The sequence below is a fragment of the Notothenia coriiceps genome, unplaced genomic scaffold (assembly GCF_000735185.1).
Source record: "Notothenia coriiceps isolate Sejong01 unplaced genomic scaffold, NC01 NC01_scaffold00037244, whole genome shotgun sequence".
NCBI classification, from domain to species: Eukaryota; Metazoa; Chordata; class Actinopteri; order Perciformes; family Nototheniidae; genus Notothenia; species Notothenia coriiceps.
Window position 1 is genome coordinate 17,280,758 of NW_011369945.1, and position 20,351 is coordinate 17,301,108.

General features: G+C 43.0%; 1 protein-coding gene across 5 annotated transcripts in view; it reads left to right on the plus strand.

Moving 5' to 3' along the window:
- rbms3 (RNA binding motif, single stranded interacting protein) overlaps positions 1 to 18,742 on the plus strand; it is a 265,018-nt gene extending 246,276 nt beyond the window's left edge. For 4 of the 5 annotated variants that reach the window (XM_010793775.1, XM_010793774.1, XM_010793777.1 and 1 more), the window contains 4 exons: positions 9,154 to 9,264; positions 15,373 to 15,462; positions 17,167 to 17,291; positions 17,953 to 18,742. In XM_010793775.1, coding sequence (XP_010792077.1) covers positions 9,154 to 9,264; positions 15,373 to 15,462; positions 17,167 to 17,291; positions 17,953 to 17,956 — 330 coding nt within the window. In that variant the 3' untranslated portion in view covers positions 17,957 to 18,742. Of the gene's footprint in view, positions 1 to 9,153; positions 9,265 to 15,372; positions 15,463 to 17,166; positions 17,296 to 17,952 lie in introns of those variants that run through there. The other variant, XM_010793779.1, reaches the window with a different exon arrangement.
- The last annotated feature ends 1,609 nt before the right edge of the window (positions 18,743 to 20,351 follow it).

The following is a 20,351-nucleotide window of genomic DNA, read 5'->3' on the forward strand; positions in this document are numbered from 1 at the left end:
GTCCAGCACTCACTCACTAAAGGAGTACTCAACCAGCCGTGGCTCCACGCTGTGGCCATTTTCCACTCAGTCCTACCCATCTCCCTTCCACTCCCGCTGTGGGACAGTGAACATGTAATCTGGTCGCAGCAGGCCACCAGCTCTAGAGACACACACACACACAAACACACACACACACACACACACACACACACACACACACACACACACACACACACATTTATATACAGCTGCGCTCCAAGCCACTCTTTGCTTTTCAGCCACGCGAACACCCGCTCTACGAATAACTCACCCATCCTTCTCTTCCCTGCCGCTGCCTGTTACTTTTCAAGTGCTGCACTTTCTGGATAACTCTTATTTCACACAGAATTTAAGTTTGTTTGCTAACAAGCTAACCATTTTTTCCATCTGAGTCTTCCTGTGAAAGTGACAATGCCATGTGTGTTAGGCATTATAACGAGAAACACAACAAGAATGACTAAGATTTCCAAAAGTTGAACTTCTCATCATGTTCAAAGGTGTCTGTATACCTGTGTCATGCACATTAGTATATGTCTGTGTCCTAACATCTACCACACCAATGTGTGTGTTTATTTACATGAGCACAACATCTTCTGGCACCTTCTCAGACTCTCTTGTCACATGTTGTTATGGTCTGTCGTCTGTCACATCCAGACGTACAAAGCCTCATTGTCTATGTTCATGTATCTGCTCATGTTGATACATATGTGTGTGCACTGTTTTTGTAATATGGTGCCATGTGTGGTCCATTCTGGTCACTCCCAACTAGCCCATACTGCTGTCTGATGGCCCTCCATCTTTCAGCCTTATGTCATGAGGCCCTTTTGGAGCCATTGGCAGCAGCCACTAGCCAGTAGCCACATTTTACTGGGGTCTACATCTAATCATGCCTTCATGCCAGAAGTAGCCATGTGGCCATTTCCGCCCCCATGGCCCCGTCCCCATTGTGTTCCAGCGGCTCTCTCTGTCACCAAACGGCTGCTAGTTGCTAACCCCAGCTGTCACCGCCGTCACTGGATCATAGCTACCAATCTGTCTCCCTTTATGACCCGCGTCCATATCCACTATGAGCTACATTCACACTAGACCGCCCCTTACACACACACAGCCTGTCACCAACTCAGTGAATCACGTCAAATTACCCAAGCATGCGCGCTTCAAGAGCTCTTGGGCCTACTCAAAGCATTAAAAACCAATTGATTGTGCTGCAGTTTGGCCGGTCCTACTACGTGTCTCGTGTAAAACCAATGGAGCGGTGTGCAATGTCGCTCCTGGAAGTCCGCGCAATATGGAGGCAGTCGAGCATGGAAGGTGAAGAGGTTGCAGATGGCCAGTCAGATGTCAGGATGTGTAGGTTAGACAAGAAGAGACACATGTGTTTATGGTAAAACACAAAACTATCAGCCAGCTAAATAAATGCACAAGACATTCTGTTTTTTTTAAGTCCACCTGAAGTACTGTACGGCTTTACATGCTGAAACTGATACAGGAATATCGCTGTTAATATATGAAACGGGTAACACATATTTGAAAGCAACATACTGTATACAGCTTGAACTGTCTATATTACAGTAATCCTCTCATACATAAATTAAACTAATTCAGAGGGCTAAACTGTTTGACATCTCTTAAGATCAGGGTCCCTTGTTTCACAGAAGCATACATACTTAAAAAACATTCTCTGTTGAGGAACATGACTGGTTTTCATATTCCACTTGAGTTACAGTAGTGTCTTTTATGATTAATGGAGTTATCCGTGCTTTCTACTTCGCCTAAAGAATCAATTATCACCTTTTAATGCCTACAAGGGCAAACATAATAAATAGTCTGTGTGAAGAACTTCCACTCGGATAAGGAACTAAGAAATGATAGATGATGGTCTAATTATGTAAAGTGTCAGTATGGATATATTATTAAGAACCTTGTTAATTAGCTGCTGTTGTGTTTCTTTATTTCATTCTCTCAGAACCTTTGTAAATACCATCTTCTTTAAAAGTAGTGTCCAACTATAAATTGTGGGAGATATTAGATGATGTACTGAATGACATCAAAATGTTGAGATGAAATTGACCCGGTTTGTTTCTAGGACAGTAAACAGAGAGCATTGCAGCTTGTAGTGCTCCAGCAAAGGTGTTTGTTTTTTATCTGACTAGATTAAGTTTGACAAGTCCAGCCATACAAAACTTGACTTCATCCCCTGCAAGGGAGCTGGCGCTTTGTTAGCAGGAAGACCGAGAGAGTGAAGAGAGAAGGGTTTTCAAATGTGTTTATCCTCAATTAATGGAAGAGATGCATTCGGTGGAACTTGATAGAAAGTGACAGTGTTTCTTAAAGTGGACAGCTAAATAAAGATGCAGCTTGTTCTACCGCTCGTTGTTTTTTGACTTATTTTTCTCTCTGTTTATCCCTTGTCTTCCCTTCCCTTACTTCCCTGACATCTTCTAACACTGTGCTCTGTTTGGCAGTTAAGGCGCGGGAAGTCAGGACAGCATGACCGCCTGCCTTTTGTGCTCTGTTGTTTGCTCAGCATTACGCAAGTCAGCAAACGTTGAATAAAATGTCCAAAAGACAATCATACTGTACACATGCAGCTCACACTCTGAAACACAACTGCCTGAACACACATTGTGTTAGTGCCGAAACACATTCTTAATGGTTAATCCCACTTACATACAGATCATTAATCACACACGCTCAGATTTACTTCACTTCCAAAGAGTAGCTGCAGTGCCAGCCAAGCATTGCATTGCTGTCTTTCCCCATGACTTATCCACCCTGTTTCTCCCTCCTTTGCTCTCTGTGAACTGTATGTGGTTCAAGTGTGTATTTGCTTGAGTGCATTGGCTCTTACATACCGAAGGTGAGTTATTGAATTCCTCTCCGTTGCACCTCAGCTCGCCCTCCCTGGCTTCGGCTTTGAATAGACGCTCGCTGGGCCTCTTAAAACTGAACCGTAACTATCCGCCCTGATCGGATGGGGGTGACTCGGTGCACTGCGTGATACCTATCTCCCCCCCTTGACACATAAAACGTTTTGCGGACTCGGAAGGGGAACATTATGTCGGTCTCGTGGATTTGACTGGCGAGGCAGAATTTGAGACGGGTCTACAGTTGTCCTTGAGTTTCTCTCGCTGCTCTTTCTCTCCTCTCTTTATCTTTTCGTCCCTCTCTCTCTGGTCCACACTCCCTCTCTACTTCTTTCTATACATCTCCCTCTCATTCCTCCCCTGTTTTTGTCTCTTTCCATCAATCCTTCCTCTCTTTCTCTCTCTCTCTCTCTCTCTCTCTACGTCTCTCTTTTTTCTGATGCCCTTTCAGAGAACAACTGCATCTACTGTGCCAGTGCCAGCAAAAAAAACGTCTGCTCATGGTTAAAGTTGCATTCATATAAGAGAGAGATTGTTGCAGTGCCACAGGGTGACTGACAGAGATATTGAGCCACTAAATCTCCACTATAAGCTTTTGGATATTACCTTGAGAAATGTTGCGATAGTGAGAGAATCCATTCTGAGACAAAGCTGATTTGGTTTGTTGGACAGGCTTTATTAGCTCGCTGTGTTTCTTTAATTGGATTTCTAATCTTTTTTTGCTTTTGTAAATAGGGTAAATATTCTGGAGAGATGCTTGAGTGTGAAATGATCCATTTGTCTACAAAAGGCAGTCAGAGAGTGGCTGATCCGAGCGTGCAGAAGAATGAACCTCCCATGAAGACATGACAAATACTGTTACATGCTTCATCTAGCAGCCTTATCCTCTCTCATACGCGTATTATGCCCACACACAAAAACACAAACACACACACTCGCAGTATAAATCAATCCAAATATATTGTCCTCCCCAAGTGTGTAGCTTCTTCTTGCTTATAACCTCATTACTAAGAGCATTTAAGAGTAATTAATTTGGGGAAAACAAATCAACAGCATTGCCATGAACAATCACGGCCAATTAGTCGTATGCTGTATGTCTTTATTTCCTTACCTGTAATTATAGCCTATTGCAACTTCTTGGCCAACTGGTAGGATTTTTTTTTAAATGCTGATTTGAGTGGTAAAACATAGTATTGTAATTCACTATGCAACCTCTGAGATATGGCGCATGATTGACAGAAGAATGAATCAATAAGTGGCAGGAGACTGATCCGTCATCCCTCTTGTTGTCATTTCATTGTGGAGGACAAATAGTAACACGGTAGATAAACATCTGTGCCAGAGGTGATAAATCCTTCATCGGTATCGCGCTCCACATGCTAATCTGTTAACATACATTGTTGTGGCCCCCCAGCTGCTTCATTTCACAGCAACAATCCTGTGTCCCTGTAGGTTCTTGTCTGGTTTGCAATTAAGCTTTTTCAACACCGTCAAAAAAATTCACATTTCAAATTTAAACATGCTGGCGAAGGCCCAGATAAGCCGCTCTCTGCATCAATGTCAACTTATGAAGTTTCATTCATTGCTATTCATCGGTGTGCACGTGCTTCCTTAGTCTAGTGTCTTGTAGACCCACTGTGTTGGTTATAGTTGGTAGTCTGTTAGCCTCGAGGAGCGATTCATTGAAAGGCCCGGAATACTGACTCCCTTTTTTCTGGCTCACCCGAATGGAAAGGTGCATGAAGGCATCTGAAAAATGTGTTCACAGTTGAGGTTGGTTAAGAAAGAGCTATGGGTGGCCTTTGTCAACCTTAATAGAGCACAAATAAAGATCTAGATAAATAAGAGCACATTCAGAAAATACAGAAAGATATGAACAAACACACACCATGCAGTAACTTGTGTATTTGTGTGGCTTCTATGGATACAGTTTCGGTATCAATACACCCTTCAGGTGGGCCTTTAGTATTAGGGGTCCCTGGCATTCTGTACTGTATACAGTTACCAGTCAATCATCAGCAGATGTTCCATACCATCAGGCTCTCCACACCAATAACGACTGAGGGAACAAGCTCGGTCCGTGTCTGTTTCACTTGAGATGGAGAAGGGTCTAACAGTATCAAAGCTGTATAGCCCTGGGGGGGGGGCGTGGAGCCGCAGCACCTCTGCAAGTATCCTGCAGTGCGGCGTGTCACGTTTACCCCAACTCAACACACACGCCAGGCAGCATCAGTATCCAAACCACAGAGCCTCACATACAGAAACCAACTGTCAAATACAGCGAGGAATGTGTTGAGTCAAGTGCCGGTCCTCTTGCATGACACAAGTGATGCTTTGTTTGAGTGGAAAACAGCCTCTGTCATTGTTGGATCCTCTTGAGCTTTCAATTGTGTATATTTGCTCCCAAATGTTGTACATTTCACCTGTCAGAAACACATTTATTTTTACTTTTCATCATTTGGAAACCATTTTAAGATTTTAGCAGGATAGTTATGATGTTGTGAACAATGTCAGAACATTACAGATTTCTTCTTACCAGAATTGAAACCTGAGGGCTTAGAAGCATGTAAAGTACTTCTTTTGAAAGTGCTATAGACATCGTTTATTTTTATTTTTATTGTTGCTTACAGTAATCACCATTTTAAAGTAATCAGAATTTGAGAACAATCTTTAGAGTATTTTATGGGGAGCCAATACAGAGGACATTCTGTAAAAAACTGTGTTCCTCATTTGTCAGATTCACTAACATAAATGTAATAGAATGACTTCTCAGGTATTGTCTATTTGCATTGAAGAAAGCTTCATTAAACCCTGGAAAATTAGAAATGTTGCTCTATAATAAAATTATTAACTGCTGCATTTATCAAAAATAATCGTATTAATGAAATGAGCAACCTAAGATTACTGCCTACCTCGCTGTGTGTAAGATCTTTTAGCTTTTATGGATCAGGCAGTAAAAGCACTCTGTGTGTGACATTTATGTATTCACCTTACCCATTTAACAAATGTTATTTCTGACCAGCAACTCTAAAGACAAAGTAATGAATATCAGCTGATAGCGATCAGCGCGCCATCAGTCTGAGTGCTACTATTTACTTGTAATGAGTGGTCATTAAAAAACACTGCTGGTTGTAAGATTTTTTTTTTACAAGATTTCTTATTTACTGTACATTGTCTCCGGTTGCTGAGTGTGTATCAGCGTATTTAACAACTAGGGGCTGGTATCATCTGTCTCCTGTCTACATGGGGATCAATACCATCTTAAGCAAGATGGGTTTTCAGAGACACATGCGCATACATCGAAGAGATCTGTAAACATCATCTCATACATTTGTAACAGATACGTCAGTAGCATCCATTATCTTGCTCTTGCTCTGTCTCTCTCTTACCCACAGAGGACAAATCAAAAACATATATTGCCTATTTGTGTCAGTCTCCCTCTCATCTTCTTTGCTCTCCAGTCTGTCCGTGGACAGACTCACAACAGGACAGATAGACAAACTAACCCCCCACACACACACGCTCAAACCCCCTCTCTCAAAGACACTCAGTCTCACAAACACAGAAAATCGAAATCACAAATCGGCTTAACTCTCCCTGACACGTCTGTGAATTAAGCCTTTCCGATGCTCTCCCTTTCCCATTATAAAGGCATTGTCAGAGTCTGAATCAGTAACAGGTAGCCCACAGCTCCTGCTGCTTCGCTCTCGCTCCTCTCTTTCGCTGTCCTTCCCTCTTCCTCGCCTTCTCTCTTCTTCTTTCTCTTTCTTTGTCTTCTGCTTTCTCCCTGTGTGTCCCTCAGCCTTTCTTTCTTCCTCCCTCTCCATGTTCCTCTTCTCTTGCTGTCGTCTTCTTCATGACCTCCATCAGCTCTCTCCCTAATCATCCTTCTCCTGTCCTCACACAGTCTTCTCGTTTTCCCTCGACTACTGAATATTCTCATTTTTTCAAAGGAATATTAAGCTACATGCACTAGGTACAGGTACAGATCTATTTCACACAAAAAGGATAATATAAGTTTATATACCTGTTACAATAAGTTTACATTGGGGTTTTGCTTGTTGTAATTAAAGAATCCGTATTGCAGGATTGCACCAGCTGTTTTTAAGGCCTCACTTTATCATCACCATGTTTTGAAGTCTTTCCTAAGATCTTAGTAATTAATAGCTAATTTCAAACTAGTCATTTACTCAATACGTCTGCTCTGTTATAAATAAGGCAATGTGAGTACAGCTGCTTAAGTAATGTCTTCATTGGCTGTAAGTAAATATATATTGTATTACCTCTTGTTAGCAAATGTTATCAGGTGGGGTAGGTAAGTTTGAGAAACCGGCTCGAGATACACTTTTTGTTATATTCGATGGAATGCTCTTAACATCCCGATAGCAATGAATATCTTAAGTGCTTTGACAAAAAATCCATAAAAACATTTTATCTGTGAAAGCCGTAGTACTGTAAAAAGCACGACCAATCCTCTGAGCCGGCCGGGCTAAAATAACTGGATGGCCTACCTGCCTGTCAGCCTTCCATCTGTAAACAAACTTATCTCGTGCCCTCATTGGTCATGTGGGCGTTCGTGTGTGTTGGAGGAGGGGCTCTGTAAGGAAGTGGCAGATTTTTTCCGGCTGTGTATTCAAATTCTAGCGCACTCGAGCTGGTTTCTCCAAAATTACCTACCCCACCTTTAGGCTATCTTAAAGTGACACCTGGGTACTTGGAGTGAATATTTAATAACAACTGATTTCTACGCTTAAGAAAATTAATAAATACGGTTATAAAATAATAATCGTATTACATGTCTTGCTAAAAAATATCTTAAAAAACAAGTCACTGCTTGTGAGCCCCGAGTAGTTCTGCAGGTTTCTCGAAATTCCCCGTAAAATTAAGGTGGTTGAACACAGCCTGAAAGATGAAGCCCGGACAAAAAATGCTTAACCATCCACAATGAATATCAGCCCTGCAATCTGTTTTAAATTACTAGTGTGTAAATATCCACTTAGTAAACACTACATTTTAATGAGAAATACAAAAGAGCTATTGTAACTGTTATACTTCTTTAAACAGTGATCCCAGCTTCACATAGTTTTTTCTTTTTGTACTGAGGTCAAACTCCGGTAAGGATCACATGAAGTTTGCATATCGAGTGGGATAGGGAGAAAGATGTTTGAGGTAGAAGAAGCAGGAGAGAGAGTTAGCTGACTGTGTTGTGAATGCAGGGAGTAGACAAGCCGAGCGATTCTGACAGGCTGTGTCTGCACAGTTTGTTCTCCAATAGGCCCACACAGTCACCAGCGGGGTGCACACACACACACACACACACACCAGCCTGCACTACTCGAGTTGCAGGATGATATACACACACACACACACACACAGACACGGACACACTCACAGTACACACTCACAAAGTGGAAGGAAAAAGGGCTTGCTTTTGAACGTGTTCCTCCCGAGGATTCAGTGCTGGGGAAATGGAGCTATCACGGCAAGGGTTGAAAGAGCAACAATGGTTTCATCCCTTTCCCTCATGTACCACTGCACTGTGAAAGAGAAGCTTCTAGCGTTCTCATCCGCCCGTTACAACACGCCACACATTTTACCAAGAGGAGAGGCTCGGGAGTGAGGGAGACAGCATCCTCTCTCAGCAATCAATGAACCGCACAAACCCATATTGTTGATACATCAGCAGCAGATATTGATTATTTTGACAGACCAAAGACAATGGTGTGTATTGATCTTAAAAACGTCCCTGAGTCCTGTTGCTGTTTGTTGACACTGTCCCTCTTCTTCTTCTCTGGCTGCGTTGTCCTCATGCCACCCCTTCCCGGCCCAACCCTTTTTTTTCTTCCTCTGTTTTTATTGCTTTGAACTTTTAGGAGTGGCGATTTCCTCAACTTTTTCCCTTCCTGTCCACCTGCTGACTTTCCTTCTCTTTTTCTCACTTCTAACCCCAACGTCCTGCCTTGCCTTTTTAACCCCTTACCACTACAGGCCACCATGCCCTTTCTTCTTGCTTATACACTCGTATATACTCCTCCTTCGAATGTGTTTGCTTCTTTTCTGATATTTTTGTTTGGTTAGTTTTGGTCTTTTTGTTGGGTTTTTCTGTTTTGGTTTGGGTTTCACATGGGCTCCAGAATGATTTTCATCCACTCATGTGGAGGCTAATGAGAACCAGAATAAATAAATAAAAGAATATGCACAGTCTGCATCATTTCTTCTGTGCTTCCGTCCATCTGAGACTCTCCTTGTCTTCTCTCTCGTTCAGGGTGCAGTGATCACGCCAGGCATGGACCACACTATGTCCATGCAGCCTGCCAGCATGATGGGCCCTCTCGCCCAGCAGATGAACCATCTGTCCCTGGGCACTACAGGAAGTGTGAGTACTCCTTACTGTGCTACTATGAGCCATGCACATACCAAAACACAAGCTACTCCATAATCTAGACGAATGACAAACGGTCACAGCAGGAACATTCAGGAACAGCAATAAGTACTTGGACTTGTTATGCTACATACAGTACAAGTTGCTCTGTACTGTGAAATAATAACGCCGCAATTTGCACAGCATTTTTGTTGTAAAATACCATTAGAATGGAAAGCACACTTACCAATTTCCTCATGATGTATTATTTTCTAGGTTATAAAAGCAGAATTAAATATGTACAGTGGATCAGTTTTAAGTGGCCAATAATAAACCTATGACTATATTGCATTCCCCTAGGAACAATACACATTCAAACAACGCACATCCATCATAGAAAGGTGCGCTTTACATTTTGTGTGGCTAGCGGGTTTGCTTTTCGCCATAGCAGTTCTGCAAATGAAAATCAACTCACAGTCTGCATATGCTCTCTGAGAAAATTGAGAGGGAGAACTGCAGGTGTCCATTACACAGTAAGTTTGGGTCAGAACTCAGGAGGACCGAGTGGATGCCTTTTATCTTTGGGGAACATCATTCATTTGGTTTAAAAACAAAGTACACATTCAGTGGAAGATGGATTTTACATTTCCTTTCAAGAAAGCCAAAGCTACTTAGGCTGTCGCCACATGTGCTCTGCCATGGCGCTCCTGTATCATTTGTTTTACACTCCATGCATTCATGGCCAGATATCAAGAGAGCATGTTTCCTCCCTGATCTCCCACATTAAACAGATTTCCTGTGAAGTTCGACAGTGTGACAGGGCCCTCTGTTCTCCACCTTATTCCCTTTCACCCTCTAACTCTTGTTTCTCACTTATACTTTCTGTCTCCCTCACACGTCAAATCTAGTTTTCCTTATTCCACACACACAGCCGCTTACAGTCGCCACCCCAGAAACCAGGAACTCCCCCCTGTTTTAGGATCAAGTGGACTTAGTGGTGTCGCACAGTTCTGAAGCCTGACTTCCTGCCCTAACCCCACTGCCCCAGGGCAGGCGAGCAGGCAGCTTTTCTCCAGCACTGCGTTTGATCTGTGTGTGTGTGTGTGTGTGTGTATGATTGAAACAGTGCTGTATTGTACAGTTACCCATGTGTTTCCAGGTGAGCTGTCAGCGACTGTGACGCCATGTTGGCTCTTTCAGGAATGCCCCCTCCCTAATCTGCCCCAGCTGTGCTAACAGCCAGGATTAGAGACAGGCTAATCTATGATGATGGCTTCTGATGTTTGACGGCTTGTATTATAGGAGAAAGTGGGTTCAGGCACCCACTCTCTTTTTTATATTTCTGGTTTAGTCTCTCTGCCTCTCTCCTTTTCGCCTGCTTAGCTTTCCTGAGGCGGTGTGCTGTGTAGCATAATTTCTCTATGGCTGAGCTGCACACACGGCATGCCACTCTTGATCATCTATGGGAATTGAGACATGTTTCCTATCAAGCTTTTTCTCAAGCCAGATGTGAGAGCCCTTTCATAATGCTTGATTGAGAAAGTCTGTTAAAAAAGGGGTTAGGAACCGGGATCTGTAACTATCCGTGTAGTAAACTGGACTTGACACCACATATTCTAAGAGCACATTTCTCAAGTGTATACGCATGTGGTGTGGTTGTTTTGATTTCCTCCACTGGTCAAGTGACCTCCCCTTTGCCACCGGAGAGCACCTGCCATGAGAAGCGTCTCCAAAGTCAACAACTTATCACGACTGCGTATGTCCGCTGGAGGGAAAGCCACACCTCAGAATACTCTTGGCTGTTTGTGTGTGGCTGCGGTGTTAGCCTTCTCTCCAAGTCAAGAACCAAATGTTCCCGGTCGGCCCCAGCTGTGACACTGGTGTGGTGACACGAGAACGCAGTGTTAGGCCTGTTAAAAGGGAGTGGCTAGGGAAACTTTGCCTCGTAATAAGGAAGCATGGATCGATGCCGTCTGATGGTCACTGCTTTGGAATTCAGCTGCCTCACCAAAAGTAATGAAATGTTTACAAAAATCTCTTTAGTCCCCTGCTCTATTTGGTGTCTGTGTATCTTGAACAATTTGATTACAGAATGCTAAAGAACCTTAGGCTCAATGTTTATGGATGGCACACCATAAAAATGCCATCCATGCTCCTCATTGATTAATTTGTCTATGTTTGGTGCATATCGCTCGGTTACTGATTTATTTACTATCTCTGCGCTCTCACCACTTAGCAGGAGTCTATCTGTCATGCTCTGTGTTTATTCATGCCTGGTAGTTGCTGTGCACGTGTGGATGTGCCCATGCTCTATCGTGTGCACATTTGTGTGTGTGCGTTTGCGACATAGTGTTTGACATGACAAGAGATGACCTTCCCTCTGTGTTCTCCATCCTACTCCTGTCATGGCAAGTAGAACCCAGGTCTCTCTGTTGTCATGGTGACAGTGGTGATTGACAGCTTCTCTGTCTCTGGAAGACAGATTTGTGTGAAGAGCTCCCCTCTATTATCTGGGCTGTTTCCCTTGGATTTCCATGGGGAAGTACAGTACTGTTCTACATTTTTATAACAGTGCATTGAGATATTTAACTTTAACTCACCAGGGGAAAGTTGACCGAGCATGCACTCTGTAGCTTCACATTCAAACAGTAACAAATGTTGACTGCAAGGTGATTCCCAGAGCCAATCGGTGGGAGGTAGTTGTTAAAGGAGTGCTTTTATGCTTTTGGGGGTTTTCCATCCTGTAATGTGTTGTATAGGTTTGTTTGCATGTAGCCCTTGTATTTACTTCTGACATCACTATGAAACACTCACGCTTCTATTGGCTGGTGCTCCAACGCATGTACATGATAGGCCTAGGGGCAGGATATCTCTAAGAAGTTGACCAATTACAACAGAGTCGTCCAGCTAACCAATCAGAGCAGACTTTGCTCTGGTTTCAGATAGAGGGTGAAAAGAGGTACTGCAGCACAGGCGGTATGAGAAAAATAAATACCTTTTTGATCATTAAAGCATGGATACATGTCACAGTAAAGGCAGTTTAGTGTTCAACTGGATTTTTTACCATTAAACTTAAAGCTTCACAACTTAATACAATTAGCAGTGAACAGAGCCAACCTGTAGATCGGTGGAATTATGTCAAACCTATGGCACAACGGTGTATCATTTCACCAATGTGTGTGTGCTTTTGTGTGTAAGATACGAAACAGGACTCCATAGTGCTAATGTGGGTCAAACTCTCCACAGGGTTCCTTCTTACAGAGATAGTAAATAGTAAAATGATATACTATAAAAGCCTGCTAATGCGAATGTATTTAAGGAAGTGATTAAAAAGATGATGCTGATTTTTGCCAGCATACAGTAAATCTCTGCAGGCGGGCTGTTAACAAAGCCTCTGGGCCAAGATATGGAGAGGCTTTTCATGGTGAGGCAGTACAGCATTGTGATTCACAGCCACTGGTTTGCAGCTCCAATAGTTCCCATTGTGTAGGAGCAGCACAGCTTAGATCAATAGTCATCAGAGCCCATCCCCACGCTTCTCTGCCATTAATAACCCATCCTGAATAGCTGGATGCTCTTGCCTTGACCAACTGTTATCCTCTAGCTTGCACACGATGTGACAGAACAGCATGTCAACACAGAGGGGACTGATAGATGGAGGCTGAGTGACAGACAGAGAGCTGGGTGATGTATTTGAACATGCTGCGCCCAAGTCACCTTTCCTAGAAACTATTTGCAGCTGTGGAAAGCAGAAAGTAAACTGCTCTATCATCCTCATAAATTGCCTAAGTTGGTGCAGAGGCCCAAACCTCTGTGGTACCAGAGTGGTTCTATCTACGCTGGTACATCCATTTTTTTTTTTTATCCTGCCATTGCTGCATTGCGGTGTGATTTTATACCGTACTTATAGTTGTATGTCATAGAGAGTGATGGTAGAGAAGAGACTTAAGGAGTCTACTCACACCGGCCTCGTTAAGGAACTATTCAGGCCTCCCGTTCATCAAACAAACGCACCCGCCATCTGCTCCCGTTGAAGGTGTGTGTTTGTGTGTGTGTGTGCATAGATACAGTATGAGTGACTGTGTATGTATGGGACACCATTTATTGCCAATTAGGGATGTTTTATATTGGCTAAACCTGTCCCCTGACTATGGACAGGGAAGTATTAAAAGGGTTGAAATTGGATAAAAATCATCTTTATCGCCATAGCAACCCATTTCACTGTAGCCAGGCTTGACATCCCTCTGACTTTCCACAGCAGCGACTGCAGAAATATGCCCCGCTCAACCTGCCACATTCAATAGGTTAACTAATGGTTATGGTAGAGGGGAAAATCTTATCTTATTACATGCCCTTGTTATATCTCATTTAAATTCCTTTTGCAGTCCTGCAGCGAAATATAACATTTCAAATGGACATCCTCCGTGTGACAGGGAGATTTTGATATAGCTAATTATCTCCTGCTTCCCTTCATTTGCTTTCATGCAGCCCTCACAGGTGAGTTGACTGAATAAGTTAATGGGAAGGAGACGCGAAGACTAAAAGTCCTGAGGAAAATTGGTATGCATGGTTTCAATTCACCGAGGAGAAGGTCACTTCAACAACCTGATAGGCCCTTTTAAACAATAGCAGGTTGAGAGCGAGGGAGGGGGGAGAGAGCGAGTGACAGGAAGGTGAGAGGGAAGAAGGGATGACACAGAGAGTTAATGTGGGAATGTGTCAGGAAGTCTGGAAGTGCCGCCTCACCCCGTCCGGAGTGTGACAGCACTGAAGGTGTGATAACCTTAAATTCACACACACACACATTCAGTATGAACACACACCAACATCCATCCCAGGGCATCCTCCTGGCCATGTGTATCCACGGTGGGGGAGTAAATCACCCGTGTCCATGGCCTTTAGCTGCTCTCATTAGGGGTGAGCGGTGGAGCCGTACCCGATCCATTAGCCACGCTGCCGGTAATGACACTTCACCAGCACCGCTGGGCCCTCGGCCAAGAGAGGCTCCGCAGCCGGGCAGAGCCCCTCCATTACTGCCTCCTCCTGCATACTGCCGCCACGCTTTTTAGCTCTGGCAGGGGGACTGAGAGGAGAAGGAAAAAAAATAAGACGGAAAGAAAGGGATTGCACTTTCCTTCTTTTTTTTTCTCGGTCCGGAAAAGCAGCAGGAAGACGAGGAGAGATGGAGAGGCAGCCTGGTGGCTTTTATCTGGGATCACATCCGTTGGCGCTGTACTGCAGCATTATCGTTCCAAGCCTCTTTGTCTTTGTCTGTCTCTCACAGGCTCTCACACACATACACACACACGTATGTTTCAAACACACAGCTGCATGCGAGATAACTCATACATCCAGATGCACAGTTGGGCAGACAAATAGTGATAAGTCATCTTTTATGCACAGGCATGTGCTAATTAAAAAGAAGTGCACACACACTGGCAAATCAGGCTGACACTGGCACGCGTGTTCACCTCCACGCACACACTCAACATCCATTCACAGCAAGTCCCAGAAAAAAAACACCTCGCCCAAAGTGCCGTGTCCTCATTCATATTGCATGTAAAAGCCCTGTGGCTCTCATGTAACTAAGCTTGTGTCACGTCTGTAGAATGGCCATCATGCAGTGAGCTAGCACCAAGTTAAAAGCCAGGGCAGGCATGTCGAAAGGAATATAGGCCACAGGCAAAAGACCTCCTGCTTTCTCTTGCCTTCCCTCTCTCTCTTCATCCTCCTCAACTTTTTTCTTCATTGTTGTATCGTCTTCTCAGCTGTGGCCTGGTGCATTTGCCTGCCTGTGAAGTCTTGGTGGAACAGCTGGACCTCTCTCCCTCCTCACTCAACTCTGTCTCCCTCACACACTCTGCTCTGCTGAGAGTGCACACATATTCTTTCAGCGCCCTCCGAAGGATGCTGAGGGCGCAGCAGGCTCTCATTCTCAATGGTTTCTGGGAGTAATTGCAGTTAATGAGACTGTCTGGGGATTTTGGAATCAGGGTTGGAAGTGTTTTTCTGTCCCATATTGGATAGTGATTAGTATACTTGTGTCAGAACTGCGTGTAATATTTGTGTTTTCTGATGTATGCAGGGATTTTGATGCTTGTTCGTCTCTTGTTTGTGTTTCAGTACATGACTGCTGCAGCTGCCGCGGCGCCTATGCAAGGGACCTACATTCCCCAGTACACTCCTGTGCCTCCAACAGCGCTCCCTGTCGAAGTAAGGCTGCACTCAGTACATATCAAAAACCTGTCCATGTTTACCCAAATGGAGGACATCATTACTCCTGACAGCCCACTCCCTTACTCCCACAAGCATTCCCTTTGCCATTTCTAAAAAACCTTCTCACCACATCAACAAACCCAAACATTAAACAGACGGATTACATTTGAAGCAAGCCGTAAATTGCTCGTATTGTCTCTGAATAAATGGCCTTGCAAATAACAAGGATGAAAAGTGCAAGCAAAGCAAGAAGTGGCAGAAGTTTTATAGTATTCGGGGAAAGACATTTGAAGTGCAGCACAGACTTTGTCACTTCTTTGGGCGGCTGTCTGAGCTGCTGGCAGGTTGGGGCAGGCCAGCCTGAGAAATGATGAACGCGGAAAGCAGGAAGAGGCAGGCCGGCGAGGAGAGCGCGACGGCTGTCTGCCGGCTGACAGCGAGCTCGTATTCAGATGGACTATCAGTCGTGTATCAGATGACAGGAGCTGAAGTGAGACACAGTGCCGGCGGTGCTGTCTCTCTCTCTCCCCCCCCCACACTCCCTCCACAGCCAGTCCGGGCTGGTAGGTAACAAGAACACACACATCCGTCAGCCACGGAGCTCTGCTTAGCCCACCAGCCACGGACAATGACAGTTTTCCCTTGACAGAGCCATTAGTCCCCTCCCCCCCCTTTCTCTCTCATCCCCTCCTCCTAAGCTCCCGAAAAGTTCATCATGCAGGAGTAGGACGGAGGAGAGGAATGTAGTTGTAGTGTAGCCCGTGGCGCCTCTTTACCTATTTCATCCTCACCTTCTCAATGCCAGCCTCAGCAGCGGGGCGTATATCACAGCGTCAGCCTGACTGCAGGGCTGATGTATGGACAGGTCGCAGTCTCCTTGAGAGCTTGTTAAAGGTGATTGAGATGGCTCAGTGATGGGGGCTATCGTTTATGCTAGAAAGGCACATAAAAAGGCTAAGAGGCTGTTGTGATGAATTCAGAGTGCATGGCCATCTTTAAAGACTTTTTTTTTACCTCAAATATAGATGTCAAAGTCTGCAAGCAATTCAGCACATTTTATATTATTCGCACATGCTTGACTTTAAACACTAATCACTTTCATCTCAGTTATTTCCAAATGATGTACTATTATTCAATACAAAACGTTTTCAGCTTAAGTTGCTTAATTTCATAAAAGACAAATACCTTATATTTATTTTACAATGCTGTCTAACACTTGAGGGTCTACCCCTTAACAGTGCATAATTAAAAAGACTCTAAGTGTCATTTCTAACAGGCAGTAACGGCATCTTTGAATAAAATAGTGTGATATGGGTCATATAACCAGAGTGATAGACCTGTCATCTGAGAAGATAATAATCACACATTTTTATTAGGTCTATTCTTATATCGTGCCAAAACTGTTTTGTTTCTACCATTAAACTATAATGTGTTTTAAAGCATTGAGAGGGCTTAACAGTTTGTATACTTAGATCCTTAATTTAAGTTAGAAAAAGTAGAACAAATATTGGTCAAACAAGGAGCAACAGAGGACACTTCACTTCCCCAGGACAGCAGGACACGCAGTACTACAAATGTATGTTCACACAGTAGACAGGAGTGGTAGGGAAACTGTCCGTTTCAGCAGGAAGTGGCGAGCTCTGTAGAGAGAAGCTTGTTAAAGTTCAGAGCTGACAGATTTCCTCCTGTGTGTGTCCTCAGGGAGTGGTGACAGACGCCTCCCCCCAGACAGTGGCTCCCTCGTCACAGGAGGTGGCTGGACAGCAGCAACAGATCCAAGTGGACAGTTCTGCCGACCATGTTCCTGCTTACTCATACCAGTCCAAGTAAGTCACACGGGGAGGCAGGACACTCGCTGTCAGCCGCTGTAACGTGATATCCTCTGCTTTCCTTTGTATTGTAAGCTTTATCAGTGGGTGGTATGACAGCATTTATTCAGAGACAATATAAATGTATATAGTACTTAGCTTCATCAGGTATTTCTATGCATTTTCTCCTGTCCTACAAATATATTTTTACTTATATCAAGTATCAAATTCTGCTACACACTTTTTTCTCATTCCCAAAGTACATTTTTCAATAAAGCTATAAGCTAATTCCTGTCTGTGAATTGTGTTGTAAGGGATTTTATTGTACAAAATATAATTTGTTCAGATTTGTACTAGCATAAGCATTCAAGTTATTCTCTTTGACAAATAGTGATAGTGAATGCTTAGTACAAATCTAAATAAAACGTGAGCACTAAGACGCAGCAGTGTTTTGATAAATGACTCAAATTATTGCTGGCGTCAGTTGTCAGTTGCTCGTCATTGTAGCAGCACTTTTTTCCTTTGGGTCCCGATCACAACAGTTTAACTTGATTCATTCTGCTTCAGTCTTCTGACAGAGCTGTCAGCTGTCAGCTCTATTGCTTTTCTCTGTTTGTAATATTGTGCTTTGATTACAATGGCACCCCTCTCTCTCTCTGTGTTTTCTCCCCTTCATCAGATAGCATCGGCCTGAGCGAATGTTCCTGTGACAGCGTTGCCTTGAGACAGAAGGTGGCTGCACTGTGAATGTGAGGAAAAGAGAAAAGAAAGAGATTACTTCCAGATTGCCCAGCCACCAAAAAAGAGACACTTTTTTCATTTCCTACCTGGCCTACGTGAAAAAAAGAGAGGGGAAAAAATGCAAGAAGGAGGCAAAGAGTGCTGAGGAAGGGGATGGGGGAATTGCTGGGCACAGTGCAAAGAAGTGAAATTGTTTAGTCTGGGAACCTGCCAGAAGGGCTGGGCTGAAGCTTGAAAAGTTTCTCAAAGAAAATTCTCAACCAATTAAAAAAAAATGGGAAAAAAAACAAGGAAATAGAAAATGACAAAAAAAGGTTGAATGCGCAGGTAGGTGATGAAGTTTATTTTGTAATTAGAAAAGGGGAGTCAAGTTTGAAATACACACAGAGATTGTCTTCCTCAGATATTAAGCTACAATTTCTTTTCACTCTTTTTTATGTTCTAGTGTTAAATTTTAGTTTTCTAGATATATTCAGAAACAAAGTGTTTTTTCTTTCTTGAATCTTCATGGCCTTAATTTGAAGGGCGGCAGAAACTTTTTACAGAGTTAAAGTCTGACGTCTGTTTAGAAGGGGAAAAAAAGCAAACAAAGTCAGTTTCTTGCACCACTCGGAGGGTACAAGACACTGGATACGTTGTTCTAAAGAGGAAAAAAGAATCTATCACATAAGCTGTACAGATTTAATAGAGAAGAGCTTTTTTTTTTTCCTTCATTAGAAGAAAACTTTGATAATTATTATGTCAGAGGTAACTAAGTGTCAGAAGAAAACAAAATGTCTGTTGGGGGGAAAAGACTTGGGGGGGAGAAGAAGCTTTCAAGAGATTTTTCACCATGAGGAAAAAATGAAAACATAAGAAAAACATGCTGCATCGTGGATGCAGTCTGTTGCAAACGCTGAACTTGTTTTTTTATCATCATAATTATTATTTTAAATGGCAAAGTTGCTGTCAATGACATTAGTGCTTTTTATCTGCCACATTTTACCTTTTTATGAGCTTAAAGATGTTTTTAGCCCGCTTGCTTGTCACACTGCAAAAAGAAAAAAAGAAGAAGAAAAAAATGATAAAATGAATACAAAAAAAACTACAGAAATTAATTCTGGCAGTGAAATAAAAACAGTAGATTCAGTAGGAGCTTACGGTTTAAACAAATCAGTGCAAAAGCAATAGAAGAAATTGTTGACAATTTCTGTAGTCTTTCCTAGTTGTGGATCAAATGCAGCCCATGGGTGGCCATTTTTATACCAAAGATGAAGAGACACTCTGAACCAGAGTTTTGTTTTTGTTTTGTTTTGTTTTCCTTTCCATTTTTCTGTTTGATTTTGTTGTTGTTGATGTTGCTGTTGTTGATGATGTTAATGTTGATATTGTTGTTGTTGATGTTGCTGTTGTCGTTGTTTTTTATTTGACCTTGATGGCCGGACCAGTCCTTACTATCCTTCTTAAAATCTTGTTTTTTGCCGGGTTTAAGCTAGTTTTCCACGGTTGTCCAAGCTGTCACACACACACACACACACACACACACACACACACACACACACACATGTATCTAAACAGATACACTTAATGTAAAAACTAAAACACACACATCAAAAACAGTATTTAAAGTGTGATGCAACCAGTGGCAGTCCTACCAAAAGTCATAGTTCTCCTCCTCTACTTGTCTTTTCATTTCTTTGTATGTCTCATCACTTTTTACGATGCTTCACACACTGTTGGTGCTTTCCAACTCTGTCTTTCTCTTGGATCCTACAGGGAACACTTTAGGAATAGATTGGGGAACATTGCTTGCTACGCTTCGTGGTTGTTGACACATTGCTTCCAGCTTTATGCCCTTACTGCTTTCTGTCCTCAGTCTCTTTATTGCTTTAATTTAACTTTAATTGGGAATCCCCCTGCTGCTGTTTGCCCTTCTGTTAATCTCTTCCATTTATCATCACACCTAGGTCACATTTTTGAGTATTTACGTGCCAGGCATACCAGATGAGTGGTGTTTGCTACATGTTGGACATCAGGTAAGTTGTTTAAAGTGTTTAGCAATGATTGCATAAACCTTATGGCACTTAAAGGTGGGATAGGTAATTCACTTCAGAAACACTTGTTGTTATATTCCATGGAATGCTCTTAACATCCCGATAGCAATGAATATATTAAATGCTTTGACAATAAATACATTAAAAAAATTCATCTGTGGAAGCCGTGGTGCTGTAAAAAGGACGACCAATCATTTTAGCCGGCCCGGCTAAAATAACTGGATGGCCTACCTGCCTGTCAGCCTTCCATCTGTGCACAAACTTATCTCGTGCCCTCATTGGTCACGTGCGCGTTCGTGTGTGT